The 17624-nt window shown below is 46.2% G+C and overlaps 1 protein-coding gene across 5 annotated transcripts in view; it reads right to left on the bottom strand.

Annotated features, from left to right (window-relative positions):
- The window catches only part of LOC144947086 (tensin-3-like), a 132022-nt gene that overhangs the window by 51841 nt on the left and 62557 nt on the right, over positions 1-17624 (bottom strand). For 4 of the 5 annotated variants that reach the window (XM_078876311.1, XM_078876367.1, XM_078876444.1 and 1 more), the window contains exon 3: positions 11550-11587. In XM_078876311.1, the coding sequence (XP_078732437.1) occupies positions 11550-11587 (38 nt within the window). Of the gene's footprint in view, positions 1-865; positions 977-11549; positions 11588-17624 lie in introns of those variants that run through there. The other variant, XM_078876663.1, reaches the window with a different exon arrangement.

The raw sequence follows: 17624 nt of genomic DNA, 5'->3' as shown, positions 1-17624 counted from the left end.
GCGTGAGGAGGTGAGGGCAGCAGAGTACAACGACTCGTTCGTTGGTGAGCGTGAGGAGGTGAGGGCAGCAGAGTACAACGACTCGTTCGTTGGTGAGCGTGAGGAGGTGAGGGCAGCAGAGTACAACGACTCGTTCGATGGTGAGCGTGAGGAGGTGAGGGTAGCAGAGTACAACGACTCGTTCGTTGGTGAGCGTGAGGAGGTGAGGGCAGCAGAATACAACGACTCGTTCGATGGTGAGCGTGAGGAGGTGAGGGCAGCAGAGTACAACGACTCGTTCGTTGGTGAGCGTGAGGAGGTAAGGGCAGCAGAGTACAACGACTCGTTCGATGGTGAGCGTGAGGAGGTGAGGGCAGCAGAGTACAACGACTCGTTCGTTGGTGAGCGTGAGGAGGTAAGGGCAGCAGAGTACAACGACTCGTTCGTTGGTGAGCGTGAGGAGGTGAGGGCAGCAAATTACAACGACTCATTCGTTGGTGAGCGTGAGGAGGTGAGGGCAGCAGAATACAACGACTCGTTCGCCGCACTGCCCTCTGCTGCCCATCACGTGGGTCCGCAGCCTACGGCACCCCGCTGGGCAGCACCCTGCTTTAGGTCCCGAAATTCGACGAAAACAATTGTGATCGTTCTGTGTGATTGGGTAACGGCACTTTGACCGACAGCGGCGTATAGACACTCATTACATTTAATAACGCTGTAGTTACAACACACAACTGCACAGCGTTACATGTAACAATCGCACCATCATAACAATCAACTCGATATATATAAAAAATTTAAATTGGACAAAACCACCGATATAGCGTATGTCACACACACAAAAACAAATCCTTATTACTTCAACAGAGAGAGAGAGGTAACTTACCAGATGATCTCCTCCCTCCTCCCGGTGTGTGTCTGTGTGTGTCTGTGTAGAGTGAGGCACTCTCTCTCTCTGCGTGTAGTTGTGCCGGACAGCGCGAGCCAGGGAAATGGGAAGGATTCTTCTGCCGAGAGCGGACGCAGCTGCGGCGTTTATCTGCCGCTAGGGCAACGTAGAAATCGCGAGCAGCAGCAAATCGGCAGCTTTCAAAAGTCTGGCAATGCCTTCAAATCACTCTCGGCAAGAATGCTGCTGCCGCTACGGCTGGCAACAGGGCATCGTGTCCATGCACCTGTGAGTGCTACATGCTGGAGCATCTGTGAAGCTCTATGGGAACCTCATTTGCCAGTAAAAAAATATGATAATTGGTTCTTTACCCTTCTATCTGGCAACAAAACTGACACCTTTTTACAAGGAGTCATGTTTGCATAGACCGCAATACCTGCAGTCATAATACAAACAAAAGAACATAACTCTGATAAAGTGCACTGTCCTTAAAGTTGATTGATCCACACCCGAGACAGCTTTCCTTAGAGCCTAGTCTCATATGGGTTGGACCAGATGACGCCAACCCATATGAGACTAGGCTCTAAGGAAAGCTGTCTCGGGTGTGGATCAATCAACTTTAAGGACAGTGCACTTTATCAGAGTTATGTCTTTTGTTTGTATTATGACTGCAGGTATTGCGGTCTATGCAAACATGACTCCTTGTAAAAAGGTGTCAGTTTTGTTGCCAGATAGAAGGGTAAAGAACCAATTATCATCTGTGAAGCTGTTACCGTGACGCTGTATATACAAGGGTTGGTCAGGCAGTGTCTCGCTATTTATGATCAAGATACAGGAGTTGAATCATGCGAGCTAGTTTTGAATCGTGTGTGCTGTGATAATTAGTTGACACGACCCCTGCATCCAGAAGAGGTTCATCAAGTTACGTTCACCAAGTTGGAGAAAAAAAAATGTTGATTCCGAGTTGAATTGCGATTATCGATCTTGTGACAATTCACAACATCACGGGATAGCGACATCACAGTGTAATGTGACGTAGCGACCCCATGAATTTACAACAGGACGGAATAAAGGGGTTTGTTGATGGGGTGTTTACTCAAAAGTCCCCCATTCGGTTCTCACAATATTCTGTTTTTTCATTAAACTGAACCGTGTAACTTTAGCAGGTAAAGCCCACAAAACTATATGAGCTCTTTTTCGGAGGCAAGTTGGCCATACATGACCGCTCATTGAAGTGGTTTACATCATCACCGTCATCACACACGTGGGAATTTATAGTCGCAGCCAAATAATCTAAAGACATGTTTCTAAATGTGGAATACAAAACAAGAGGATCCAGAGAAAAACCCACGTGACCGTGGGGAGAACATTCGAACTCGAGAATGAACCCACGGCCTCCTGCGTACCCCAGAATAAAACAAACGCCCAACGAGTGGTTTTGAATGATCATACAACATTTGTGCAGGAGAAAGAAAATGTAAATGTAGTTAAAGAGAGAGAAGAGAAATCTACAGAGAGCAACAGATCGAGAGAGAAAGGTTGTGATGAACTTTCAACAAACATGTTTCTTGACTGGAAAAGTGCCGACATGAGATTTCAGCAAGATCTCGGTGTTTGCCGCTTCCTAGTGACCTCACACTCCAAATGGATTCGCTATCAAACAAGGAATCACCTCTGCTACGTGCGTCTCGTCAGCGCTGCTATTTCCTTGGCCCGGATCCTTTGTTGTGATAAAAAAAATAGGTTTAAAATGCCCTCCCCTTCATCTGCGATTGCCCAGTTGAAGCGAGTGATTGACCACAAGAGAACAACTTCGCTGCGCAGGGAAAATCCTTTTTGCTTTGAATATACTGGAAAACATTGACTGAAAAGTACAACAAAGTATATATAGTTGGGTTAACGTAAAAAAACATACGATCATGTTCCACGCCTAAAATACCAGATATTTAACCTCGTTTCAATATATTTAATTTACTGTATGTCCATTGTCTTGTTGCAAGTACCAGTGGAACAGAAGGACGAGTGGCGAACAGGACTGGCACGAAAACAACCAAGGGAAGCCAAAGCAAAAGCCTCCACCGCCCCTTTTCCTTCCATTCAGTGTGGTGCGTGTGTCATCGGAGTGACCGTAAACATCGCCACATTTACCAAAACATTCCGTTCTAGCTCTCAAACATACCTCGCCACATGTCATTTTTACTTCAGGCAGTGGCCAGCTGCCTAAGGTCACAGTTATGTCAATACTTCTAACCACAAAAAAAATACACAAAACAGTGTACATGAGTAACTATACAGTGGTCGATCCCGACCCCGATGCCTGTTGTATATTTGGAGTCTCTGCGTGTTCTTCCGATGGCCGCATGGATTTTCTCCGGGGCCTCCGGTTTTCCACTCCACATTTAGAAACATGCTGTTAAGAGTATTTGGCTGCGAAAATTTCCACTTAAGCCACTTGATTGAGATATACGTTTTAATAGCCAGGTCGCTTCTGAGAAGGAACTACAGTATATAGCTCAGTGGGCCTTACCTGATAAAATAAAAACATAGTTTAGTTTAGTAAGTCAAAGTGCTTTCCTGCTGCTCAAATGAGCAATGAGGCAGAGATCATCTTCTGTTTACAGCTCTACAGGGCCAGGGTGGAATTTTCACATTGCTATGGTGGGGACGAGTCTATCCGTAGAACAGCCGCTGTTGACTTCCTCACAGTTCCTATGATTGCTTTTTCATTGCTTTCATGGCTTTATTTTGGTGATTTCGAAAAGTGTATTGGTTTAGCCATTGTTTGTTTGTTGTAATACAGAGTTAGACTGATGGCCTTAATCTAAGTTGTCTTGTTGTTGTTGTTTGACTTGCATCCTACTGGGATTTTTGCACACAGCGTTGGTGGTATACATTGTTTTTTTCTGCAATATTTTGCTGTCTTTTCTTGGATTTTCTGTTTGCACTCAGTCGCATATTCACTTGAAGATGTTTTTTGTTCATGTTTTTGTTTTTTGTTTGTTGCGGTTGCACCCGATTCAAGAGCCGAATGGCTCACAGGGCTCTACCTAATACATGAACTTGAACTTGAAGAAGTACTTATTTGATCAACGCCAGGGAGATCACGGGCTGAGCGAACCCCCAGCCAGGATTTGAACTTCCAACCTTGCGATTGCGTGCCGCTCGCTCCACCCCCCCCCCCCCCGAGCCACCTACGATCTTGTAAATCTAAAACACGGAGTGCAAATTTGAACTTCAGATGCATTTATATTCTGTCCGACTAACTCGCGTGCTAACCATCGCAACGTGACGGCAGTGCTGGCTTCAAGGGGCCAACGGGGCCATTTGGCTCCGATCCTCCGCGGCTAAGAGCAGCAGATGTGGGGACCTCTCCATGGTGACGCGCGGCCGTCCTGGCTGACGACCGCAGGAGACGGGGGGGGGGGGGCCTCTCCGGGTGGTCGCCATGGAGACCGCACGCCGCAAGATGCAAAGGACCAGCGGTTGCTAGGTGACGTCGTTGCCAATCCACCGGCTCCTCATCGCCGTTTTATCGTTTACTCGGCCACGTGACTCGCCGGCAAGGCGAGTGGCTCGGCAGGTGGAGAGTTCACATCCTGCTTGGGGAGTTCACTCAGCCCCGTCATCCCTCACGAGGTCGATAAAATAGGTACCGCTTTGTAAGGAAGTCTTCCGGATGAAATCGCCCCCGCCGAAGGAATGTGGAACTTGCACCACTGGCACAGGGATATACACAGGATATGAGCACCGCCTCAATGCTCATTCGAGCAACAAATCGCGTTGGCTTTAATTTGTAAAAATCAAGTCCTTTATTTCCCCGGGAAAGCTTCACTAATCTTCAGCATCGTTTTCAATAGTCATACATTGGATTAATGAGCGTTTGGCATGTGAGAAAATACCGGAGAAAAAAAACCTAAGCATACGAGGAAATAATAACAACACTCAAAGCTCCACACAGAGGATTCAATCCATCACCGTTCTGCCAAACGGAGCAATCCTTCGCAGTCTCCCATCCAAACACCAGCCGGGCTCAAACCTGCTTAGCTTACTTCCTACGACTTGATCGGACACACATTCAGGGTGACTTGGTGAGAGGCAAATTTAATGGCAATCATTCATCTGTGATAGGGGCGCCGCAGAAGAACCAAAGCGTAGCTATGTGCCAGCAATTACAATGGGTAAAAGAGCTGCAATTTAATCACAAATTAAAATGTTAAAAATATTTTTTTATAACCCTTTGTCAATCCACTGCTGGATGGAGTTCTCCCCATTTCGTGTCCACCATTGGCGTAGTTTGACCATACTTCACCATGCTGGTCAGAGCAAGTGAGGGGGGAGGGCCAGGTTCAGTTCGGATATCATCATCATCAGTCACGGACGTTTGCCTTGGCTGAGGATCGAACTCAGGTGGACAGGTTCGTGGTGCAGCGAACCAGAGGTGTGGACTCGAGTCATGTGACTTGGACTCGAGTCAGACTCGAGTCATGAATTTGATGACTTGCGACTCGACTTGGACTTGCATAACAATGACTTTGTCCCACCTCTGAGATGTGGACTCGAGTCATGTGACTTGGACTCGAGTCAGACTCGAGTCATGAATTTGATGACTTGCGACTCGACTTGGACTTGCATAACAATGACTTTGTCCCACCTCTGAGATGTGGACTCGAGTCAGACTCGAGTCATGAATTTGATGACTTGCGACTCGACTTGGACTTGCATAACAATGACTTTGTCCCACCTATGAGATGTGGACTCGAGTCATGTGACTTGGACTCGAGTCAGACTCGAGTCATGAATTTGATGACTTGCGACTCGACTTGGACTTGCATAACAATGACTTTGTCCCACCTCTGAGATGTGGACTCGAGTCATGTGACTTGGACTCGAGTCAGACTCGAGTCATGAATTTGATGACTTGCGACTCGACTTGGACTTGCATAACAATGACTTTGTCCCACCTCTGCAGCGAACTCACCACTGCGCCACCAATATACCCCCGTAAATTCTAACAAGGTATTTAAAATACTCAGATGTAAAAATGTTCATGCTTAGAGGCTAAACTACTATGAAACATATAAGGAAAAAAGCCCTTATTTGTACAGAAATAGAGTGTGTGCATGTGTGGCTATTATTGTTGTGTGAGTAATGTGTGGCTAGGAGTGTGTGTGGCTAATGTGTGGCGAGAAGGGGTATGTGTGTAATGTGTTGGAATAATGTGTGGCTATTAGTGTGTGTGGGAAGCGGTAGTGTGACGGTTCGATTCCCGCTCACGGCCAACACCAGTAACGATTATCTGAACCGCTACTGGGCCTCCCCTAGGTCGACTCAGCCTCAAATGAGTACCTGGTGCTGTGTGTAAAACATCGCCACTGGGGAGACAAAGGCGGCCCGGGCGTGGTGCTGGCCACCCATCGGCTCGTGTGCAGTGCCGACCATCACAGGAGCTACTCGCTAACAGGCACTTGCCCCAACAGCCTGTTCGAAGGCTACACGGGGGATCTTTGTCTTGAATGCGTGGCTAGCACGGTGTGTGTGTGTGTGATGTGTGGCTGTGTTTTAGCAGGTGTGGCATGATGCGTGGCTCCAGCGTGGCCCTGTCTGCAGCCAGTGCGGCCACGTGGAGGCGAGGAGAGGCGGGGGCCGTGGTCACACAGATCCGTTTGTGAAGCCCGGCCCGGCTCCACGGTCGCCCAACACGCGTTGGTGTGCGGCACAAAGGCAGATGTTGTGTGGAAATATAAGCACGTCTACCGTTTGCGATTTAAATAGCTAAATGTGAAAGAAAACAGGCGCACAAATGCACACCCTGTGCCAATATAATGTTGCACTGTCGAGCGGAACTCCAGTGTGGGTAACCATTTTCTTATTTATGTAGCTTTTACATTTTTTCAGAATGAGGTTACTATTATAAAACGTGATACGTTGCACAACAAATACAGTTAATACTTCACGAAACGTTATCAACTTGTGGCGTGTTCTAAGATAAAAACGATTCGGCGGTTGTTAAAGGATACACGATATAAGTAACCAAAGGCAGAGGGAAGAGGAATGAAATAACATGAACAATGACTCGCACACACACGCACACACACACGCGCAGAACACGCAAATAAGAGTCCCAGAGCATCATTACAAGGCACAGCGAAGTGCACCATCTCCCCCCCCCCCCATAATCATCGGGGAGTTGCATCACTTTAGGTTTCCAGAATCAATTCAACACACAACCTCGCTACGCGGACTGCGTCAAATAAATAACCACGACAATTTAAAATGTTAATTAACCATAAATGTTGATGGGGGAAACAACTCACAACCAACACCGTGACTTGGGTCAATAATCAGAGAGCAATTTTTTTTTCTTTAAACATTTTGCGTTTTGCAATCTTAAATCTTGAACTCAAATAATTATCTACATCTCTGAAGCTCACCGCTCACGACCTGCTGAGCACAGACTCACAGCGGCATCACCACTTTCAGACTAAACTAAAAAAATCACAAGTTCTCAATGTTTTAACATTCTCAAACAAACAACCTGGATGTTAATGAATTAGACTTTTGAATGTTTTTGGAGTTATTCTTGGCGCACACGCTGCTCTAAAATTGCCTTTGAAAAAAAAAACCGTGATCCACAGGGCGCCATAATCAACAGCGCAGAAACATGTGTTGGTGGTTTTAGCTTGCGCCTTTCGGCACATAGCTCAACCGAGCTCACGAGCCACGTGTCCTAAGCAGCCCAACCACAGCACAGTGGACTATTCTGACGTTAAGTACACAACATGACAACTCATTGTCGTGTTTTTTAAAATCCGTAACATCCTACCCACGAAGTGTGGCTTAATAAGGAGCAGCAATTGTGCACTCGGCTTGCTCGCTACGTATCCCAAAGTCTGCTAGTTTATTTGTGTTCTGTTTTCCCATATTAGAAAATGTTCATTTTAGAGCATAGACAAAATCGGTTGCACGTGTACAAAAAGTTATATTTTGTAAATATATCTGTGCCTGTCCTGTTATTGCTAATGTGGGTGTGCCTGGCCTATGACTACTTGACTATGAACCGCACTCAAAACCAAACTGAGGCTGTGTGCAATACGAGATAAATCGCTGCTAGCAATCTTGCTGCTGCCCCCGTGTTTGTATGAACTTCATTAAAACGCGGCACTCATTCTTCTCAGCATGTCCGGTCATTAAATACTGTACTAAAGAGATTTCTAAAAATGCCTCTTGAATATAATCTAGGCAACAACGGTGCTGCTGCTCTCCCTCGCCCACTACGCTGCCCAAGATTGACTTAAAATCTAATTTTTTTCAACAATAACTTTTACAGAAGGAAACGAAAGTCAAAGTGTGGTTTCCTGCCCAATTGCGCGCCGAGGCGGTGTTCTTCTCCTGTTTACAGCCCCGAGTCGGTGGTGGAAATTCCACGTTCCTAAAGCTGGGGCGAGTTTATCCGTAGAATAACCACTCGTCATCATCCACCTGGTATGGTAACCAGCCTACAGCTGGTATCCTGCCCTAGACACAAGGTGGATGGATGTGTATTGTATTTTAAATATTTTGAAGATAGTTCATTTGCATAACCTGCGATTAATATACATTTCTCAAAAGCTTATAGGCCTACCGAATAAAATGTGTTTTATTTAAACGTGTGGAGACGCATAACGGAGTTCCGCTTACATGTCTTTTTTGTATCATCCTTAAGGCTTCTGCTTGGAATGTCCAGCCATTCCCTTTGCTTGTTAACAAAAACTGGAGTAAAATTGGTGTACGTGAAGAAAACGAACGCAATAAGAGGGAATAACTCTAAAATAATAAGCTTGTTTGGTAAGTGTTGCAGGTATTTGTACAGACCTCTTGAGCCCCGTTGTCTTCAGGGATATACAAGTAACATATTTTAGGATCGAAAACTCTATAGAAATGTTCTTTCATGCAGACCAGGCAGCCAAACCAAATCAGGAATGCTTTATCGGTCTAATTTTTTTTTTTAAACAAAAGTTGTACCCCATCTGATTCTCAAAGGCCCATATTCAGGCTCCTCATCAATCACCGGAGCTCCGTCGGACTCGAGTGGAGCGTCTTTGCTCCATTTCGCTGATGGTGCAGGAATTCGAGGTGAAAAGCACACTGCTGCCTCCACTTCCTGCCAGCGCCATGAAATTCCAGATGCCATCGCATTAAGTATTACCACATGTAACAACCTATTTGGAGGACAGCAGAAGTTTTATTTTTATTCGTCAGTATCACTTATGACAACTTTTAAAGAAAACATGCCATTCTTTTGAAATGCAGGGTATAATTACGAACCACAGTGAGTTCCGCTGAAAACACTGGTAATTCAACCGCATTGTTTTTTTTATATATTTATAAAAGTGCGTTATACTATTCACGGCGTACGTGAAAATATCAAATCCATTGCCATGTGAATGTTGTGCTAAATACAGCACAGACAAAATGTAAGGGGAGAAATAGTTGCTGTTCGGTGGTGGTGGTGGTGGTGAATCATTTATAAAACTGTGCAATATGAAAAATCAGGAAAGGCAAATGTTATCCATAAGATGCGTTGTAAACTGACCGTGGGTATGTTTGGCAAATGCCACGTTTGAAATGGTCACCGAGCACTCCTTTAAAGTGTCAGTGGGTAAAACCTTAATCTACCAAAACCTTCTCATTGTCTGATACAGCTTACATTTCCACAACGTGTATCAGAATCGTTTCCCTTTCAACTCTGTTTTTACAAAGCCTTAACGGTCCACCAAACCTCCATGAGGACTCAAGCTGAGGGATCTTCACAGCACATTGGCACTTTTAAATGAGAGTAACAAGACCAACACTGAAATCGTCCATAATCCAGCTTAGCGAGCCATTAGTTTTCTTTAACTGTGCCCCATTGTCGTGGGCTTTGCTTTTACTCCTTTAACAACCACATTTAAATAGGGATGCCCACAGTTCTGACCTCCCGGCCTCTGGGTTTCTGTGCGCTTAAGAAGCAAAGAAGCAAGTGAACCAGGTTGACTTTGACTGCGGAGTACTTTGCCCCGACACGGCCTGTCCTGAACTCTCGCCATGGTGCTCCACAGCCCCGTATCTTGAGAGGGCCCCACACGAATGCGCTCTGGCAGGACAGCTTAATGTTACCGTCCGTCAGTGCGGCGTCGTGGTTTTTATGAATGGAAGTGACAAAACGATGCAAAGTGCTCCCCACATTACGCCAGCGTATCAACAATTACCGTTCCTTTTTTGCGACGAAACATTTTCGCACGCGCAGAGAAAACAAGCGCGCTCACAGAGCGTCTCTTCTGCGCGGCGGGAACAAAAGGCGCATACGTATTCATCGCTTTGCTCGCCGACGTGACGATAAATATTCCAGTCTCAAAACGAAGAAACACAACGGTATCTTGGCAAATAATGAAGAAGGAAAAAAAATCGCTGTCAAATATTATTGAGTAAGCAAATGCAACCTAGAGAGGAAAACGGAATACGCCTTTCCGTGTGCTCTCCGCCGTGCAGGTGTCGTTTGCACGCGACCGCCACACAACGCGCCAATTATGCAAGCGGGCGCTTCTCAAACCGTTTTAACTTCAGCACTGTGATGTGATGTCCCTAGTTCGTGTATGTATTTTGAACTTCGTTCGCACCATATGTAGTCAACCGTGCGAAATACGAGGTGCTGGGGAACAACAACAAACTAAACACAAAAAGCAGTTAAAAAAAATTAGTTTTCAATCTCGATTATTTAAAAGTGCTTTGTCCAGTGGCTTCCTAATATCGGAATGGAAGAGCGTTCCAGACGGCCACAGAAGCGCATCTCAAAATGCGTGATGCGGTGGACCATCTTTGTTACAAAAGCCGCTGCGAGGATAACCGCAGTTCGCGTGATGGTGGTTTACGCTCCTTGACGAGCTCAGCGAGGCGTTGTGGTTCATTTGTGGCGAGCACGTTGTGTGTAGTGAGTGCGACATTCCAATATAACCTAAAACCATCATGGGACCTCCTTTGCCAGTACCAAAATATACTAATAGGGTTTTCCCCTTTTCTCTGGCAACAAAACTGACACCTTTTGCAAGGAATCATTTGACTGCGAATATTGTGGTTCATGTAAGCATGAATCCTTGCAAAAGGTGTCAGTTTTGTTGCCAGAAGAAAGGGGAAAACGCCTATTAGCAACCTTAAACCATGCTTGTTCGCATTGCAGGACAGCGTCGCATATCTGACTTGCTGGGTACTAAAGTACATGGACGCATGAGTGAACAAGTCAGATATGTGAGCATCTATAGCAAATGACGGCAACACCGTGCACAAATACTTGGGTGAATGTGAGCGGTTAATTGGTCAGGGTGGACATGTGACAGTCGGATATGTAACATTGTACCGTATGACTTGTATATACATAGCAGCCCTCCTCGTTGCTAACACGATTAGTAACTTGGCACACACACGATGCATTACGCTCCCCAACTGAAGCAGCTGTGACCAATGATGGAAAACACAATTACACAGCTGACTCTTTGAATTAACCACTTGCTATATTTTTCCAGCGGCTGGGTGGTAAAAAAATGTTTTATTCAATAAGGAAGCATTTCCTCGGTGGACAGAATTTAAAATGTCCTACTGCAGTGATGATACCAACAAAGATGCGTTATGAGGTGTACAGAATCAATCGTAGAATTTGTTTTAATCTCACCTTTGATTCGCATTTTTTGTGGCAGATATACTTGCAAACTGCAACAGAAGAAAACAGGGGAGAAACATCAAGAACAATAAAGCTTGCAACATCTGCGATCGTTCATCACAGATTCAAGAGACAGAACGAGTCGGGCGAAGGAACTTATTCCCGCAGTCGGGGCGGTTCGAGTGAGATCCCATTCTGGGGTTGCCTTCACCCTTTATCAACTCAAGAGGTTCTTAAAATAAGGACCACTTCATGGAAATTCACACGTTGTCAACCTCTGGTTGGAATGGTCCCCACCATATGAATGTGGAATTTCCACCACTGGCTCATGGCCACCAATAAAGAGGAGTGCCACCTCCATTGCACATGAGAACAGAGAGGCACTTTGACCCGAATTAGACCATAAGAGAGTCAACAATGCAATGGTCCTAACTGCCAATCAATTCATTAGGGGACAGAAAGGTCATAAGGATTATGTACCAAGTTGCAGATGAAATGTCCTCCGAGAGGTTACCGTGCTTCCCTGGAGACTTTGTGAGCACCAACAATGCAACGTAAGAGCACCGATGGCTCAGAAAAGAGGTTTCCAATTTCCAAGCCCAATATTGATTAGGTTCAGCCTAAATAATCGATGTGAAACGATGAAGCATATTTTGCACAACAACACCATTCTAATATTGTTGCAAGGCATTACAGATACATTTTAAAAATAGAAATATAACAATTAGAACTCCAGTATAATTAAGATTTGTTGACATGTTATTAGAAATGAACCAAAATAGAAGAGGATTTTTCATTGTTACGATGTTTTTAACGAGACGTATCCATGTAAAATTGGCTCAGCTGAGTGCAAACAAAACAAAGAATATTTAACACGCTTGCAATAAAAACATAGTCCAGTCATGGCAGATGTTGAGTAAATGGTAACATCTTCAAAAATAATTTAAAACAATTGCAATCAGTTCTCATTAAATTCGTTTGCAAATTTGCTTCAATGTGTTTGAAAAAAAAAAACTCTACACGGGAGGCTTATTTGAAAAAAAAAATTTCAACCACTGCCAAGACCCAGCAGGGATCTTGGACAATACCATCTATTGTACCGTACAGTCCATATCCAGCCACACAACAGAACTCCTCATTAACAAATGCAGTGAGCAGCAATTAATTCAGCCCCTCCCGGCACCTTAATAATTGTAATTTAATATAGAATTGGTAAAAAAAATATATATATGCGACGGTGGCGACAGACAAGGCCAGGAGGGAATGGCCGCTAAAGGGAGCGTGCATGCCCGAACGCACGACTGGCCGTGGAGATGGAGCTGTGAAATCTGCTCACACGCAGGAGTGAGATGGATTGTGTGACATCGCAGGGCCACGAGGGATGGTGACGCTGTGGGGAAGCCTTGTCCAGCAGCGGATAAACAATGTCTGACGAGCAATATATAAAACACACTGCCTTTGACACGCATCTCCAAAGAGTAGACACATGCCCGTGCCACGTTCAGAAATGATACAGATTACCATAACATTTGAAAAACCCCGTTTTATGGAACGTAACTTTTTCCACGAGTCTTGTAATTCATTAAAGGTTAGTCATGCGGTTTATTAAAATAAAATAAACGCACGCGTGCATTTCCACCGCAAAGTTCGGTGCATTTGCCTTGGTCCAAACGACTGAATGTCGATGCTATTCTCGTTACATTTGAGTCACCCGCAGAGGAAGGGTGGAGCTGCAGTGGAGGTCGCGGTTCGGCAGCTGAGCTCATGGTGCACCCCCCCCCGCTTCAGCCCCGCGTCGTTTCACAGCCGCACAATTCTCAGCGACTTCGCGTGCACCGCTCTAAAAATAATAATCATCGGGCAAAGAACGGGTCCCACGCCAGTCTAGGTTTACATATTAAGTGTAGATTAATAGGCTAACGGGACTACAGGCGGCGTCATTATAGCTGCTAAATGGAGCAATTGACCAGGCAGAACAAAGACTTAGTGAAGATGCTTAGTGCATCAGCTCGACTGAAGCTGGGTAGGGTAACTGCCAGCAATGCCCTGCTGATAATCTGCTTCAACGTCCCCAAGATTTGGCCAACTGCCTTTAAAAAAAATAAGCACGTGACCTCCCATGTGCGATATTCCCAAGTGTCACCAGCCTGTTTCTGTGCTCGGTTGGGCAATACTACTGAAACGTGGCATTGAGCTGCAATTTACAAGGAGGGAGTTTTGCATTCGGATTAATTGACAGCCGTTTTAATAGCGGTCATTATCCGTTCCTTCGAATGACACCCAATATGCGAATGTGGAAATAGACGTTACCAGTCGCAGAACGAGCGATATTTCTGGTTGCAAAAAAAAAATTGGTATAAGGCGGCCTTTGAAGGATTTTTTTTTGCAGAAAGCAGTCAGTAAAGTGGAATAAATAAGCAAGAGCTTTCAAAAATGTATTTGGATATGGGTGGCTCAAAATACATGCAAATGACTTATTTATTTGAATTTCAGAACTGTTTCGCAAAGACATTTCAACGGACACAGTTCACCGCAGTACTCTCCGTTGTAACTGCGATTCGCGGTCTCGAGCCCTCTAGTGGCTGAAAGTATAATGAACTCCACAGAGCTCAATCCCATGCGTCTTAAGTGAGTGCCACGTGTTGCTTGGCACGATGTCCGACGTTCCGTTCTATGCACCGGGGGAGCTTCCGCGTGGAACTATTCACGATGTAGACAGTTCTCGTCTTCAGAAACTATTCGGTTCCTGAAAATAAGCTCACAGCACTTGGACCGAAATCAGACTCAGAGCCTTTATTTATCCTGGAGAAATCCGATGAGCTATAAAGCTCTCTTTCACGGTCGTCCAGTCGGGGTGGGTCAGAAAGTTACAGCGAACAATACAAACAAAACGATTGGAGTGCAAAGTATAGGAAAGGTAAGCAAAGCAATGCAAATAAGTACGTAAAGTTTATAAAGTGTATAAAGTACAATTTGCAAAAGTACATCAATTCCTGCCGATGTCCAACAATACTGTACATGGACGCTTGGGCAAAGCATCAAAACAACAACAACAACAGTCCCAGACCACAGCAAGTAAACACACAGAAGTCTCTAAAATACATTGCCCATACAAATTGAAGCATCTATACACGGATAAGGATGAAAGTTACAAATCACATTGGCAAATGTGGTTGTATCTGGCACCACGCGGCATAACAAAAACCTCCGATAAGCATGATTGCCTATGTACGTTGCGAAAGTGGTCCAACATACGCACACACTGCGCAAGTCTAATGTGCTTGCTCTTTCATAGATTTCAGCTAAATGGACCCCACGCTTGAGTCTACTTCTGAGGTTTATCATGTGACCAGTTCACTATCGTCATAACTATAGTTACCGAGTAAGGAGATTTGCTTAACAGGCAGAAATGTCCAAAAAAGGCCACTCACTGACAGTAGCCAAAAACACGAGATTTCATCTCTGTATTATTTGAATTGCACATGCCAGACTGTCTCCAACGTAATGACCGATGTACAATGCACTTAGCGCTCAGGAATGCAAGATCGTAACAAGGATATATCTCGTTACTGTTTTGACGCGTTATAAAAACAAAATCGTTCTGCGTCGGTCAAGATGCAAGAGATGACGACCACCCGGTGGTCGAGACGAATGCCAGAGTAGCAGCCAGATGCGGAGGAGACGCCCAGAGAGAGAAGAGAGAGAGAGAGTCCGGACAAGCGCGGAGGAGATGGAGCAACGCAATCCGCTCGTGTGCAGGTGGATAGAGCTGCTGGCTGCACCGCGAGACCATGAGAGATGCCAAGACGACCGCCAATGGATATGAACATCAGAATCACAAGCTTTATTATTTATCCTGGAGAAATCCGATGAGCTACGAAGCTCTTTTCCACACACACAACCCCCCCCCCTAGTTACGGGTCAGCCACGAGCGATATTCGTGATGATGACGATGACCACTTCAGCAAGAAACTCATCCGTCCGCTTTACTTTACTGTAACCGTTCTGAGAAGATGAACATCGGCGGACGACAAGAAACCCGCCGCCTGCAGCAGCCGCCGGCGGCCCCCGTGCGGCACACGCACGACCGTTGACTGAAGACGGAACAAAGAGGCCGCCACGACACGGCCACTGGGTCGAGGTGGCTCTATATGGCCTCTTCTGAATCTTTACCAACCACCACCACCACCACTGCTGCGATGCTGGCTGCTCGACCGTCAACAGCGCGCTCCGACGAAGCCGCCGACAACCAAAAATGCCACGCTCGATGCGATGAAAGCGTTACCACGATGTCTCATTTGGACGCCCTTTCAGAGAGAGCATCCTTCCCTCGTCGACACCAGCAGATGGCAATCGCTTGCGATGCGGTTGCATTCATGCAAGAAGCCGTCACCAAGAGCGCTGCTGCTGCTGCTGCACTGGAACGGGCGCGTTCCCCTGCGGGAGCACGGAGGCTGACAGAGCGTGGCATTGAGAAATGTTTCGGCGTGCGCTCCAGAGGAGCCGCAGGTTTCACAGCGAGCCAGCAGAGGGAGGCAGCACAGTTGCAGGACGACAGGAAGCCCCCAACAGCGCCACTCTTAATGTCACCGAAGGTACGGACGTCGGATTTCTTTCGCACCGTACGTAGCCAACCGTGCTAATCGGAGTGCGCGGGGAGGGACAAACTAAACACAAAACGCGGTTCTAAAGATGAGTTTTCAATATAGATTTAAAAGTGCACAGCTCCACTGGCTTGCTATTATCGGAAGGAAGAGCGTTCCAGACGGCCACATCAGGTATAACGACGGGGTGTTCAGATGCTCCAATTTCCCTGCCCGGCAGTAACAACAACTCACACGGATGGAATTGAAGGACAGCGCCCGCCCAAAGAAGCATGGAGAGATGCACGCGTGGAACTGCATTGACGAACGAGAAAGAAGACCACGTGGATAAGATGACGCACACAGGTCAATCACATCATCCAAACCATGAATACAAGTCAGGGGGCTTGGGCAGAACCCGTCATACCTAACAGGGTTCATGGACGGTGGTCAATAATAATAGTATCGGAGTGGCAGCCAAGGAATGGAACGCGTTCAAAATACATCCACGACGGAGATGGAGCGATGAAATCTGTTCATGTGCAGGTGCTCCATGGATTGTTGTACCTTTGTCATGGAATAACGATTGACGTCGGAGGAAACACACACACTCATCATCATCATCAGCCATGACCTATCAACTGCTGGATGAAAGCCTACCCAAGCTCTGCAATGGGCTTCTCTGTGGTGGGCATCTCTTGGGCATGCTCCCCTCCTCTAGCTGTAACTCCACCGCTAGTCTCGACCACTGGTCGTTATCCATTCTAGAGAAATGTCCTTTCCAAGCTCACTCCCTTTTCAGCTGGATCTGTCCGGGTCAGCGACACAGAAAATGTTTCCGCGCTTGGCACACCACATCCAGTATACCTCTGGTAATGGCGGTGGCTACGAGCCGCGTGCCGAGTCCAGATCCAGAAATGATTCACTGCTACGCTCTATTACTACGGTGTATGCTGCAGTCATTGTAATGCACAATGAATATGATTGCGCACGTGCCACTGAAAAACGCACGCGTCACATTTACATTTCCGTGTTTATTTTGACACAAGACTCCCAAGTATCGTGTTAAGGTCATTCAACCACCCCGAAACATTTTAATCCAAATCAAATATATATCCTCTTTTTCACAGATGCATACGATGATGGAAAGGAACCAATAAACGCTGCAGTGACTGAAGCGGTTTTTTTTTGGTGTGTACACACGCACACTCACACGCGCACACACGCGCGCGCACACACACACGCACACACACGCACACACACGCACGCGCACACACACAAAAACAAAGATCCCCCGTATAGCCTTAATAGACTGTAAGGGCAAGTTCTGTTAGCGAGCACCTATAAAGGCCGGCACGGCACACGAGGGGGTGGGTCAACACCACGCACGGCCGCCTTTGTCTCCCTAGCGGCGATGTTTACACATCGCACCAGGTACTCATTTGAGACTGAGTCGACCTAGGGGAGGCCCAGGACCGGTTCAGATAATCGTCACTGGTGTTTG

The sequence above is a fragment of the Lampetra fluviatilis genome, chromosome 1 (genome assembly GCF_964198595.1).
Source record: "Lampetra fluviatilis chromosome 1, kcLamFluv1.1, whole genome shotgun sequence".
Classification (NCBI taxonomy): domain Eukaryota; kingdom Metazoa; phylum Chordata; class Hyperoartia; order Petromyzontiformes; family Petromyzontidae; genus Lampetra; species Lampetra fluviatilis.
This window is presented reverse-complemented; position numbering and strand designations above follow the sequence as displayed.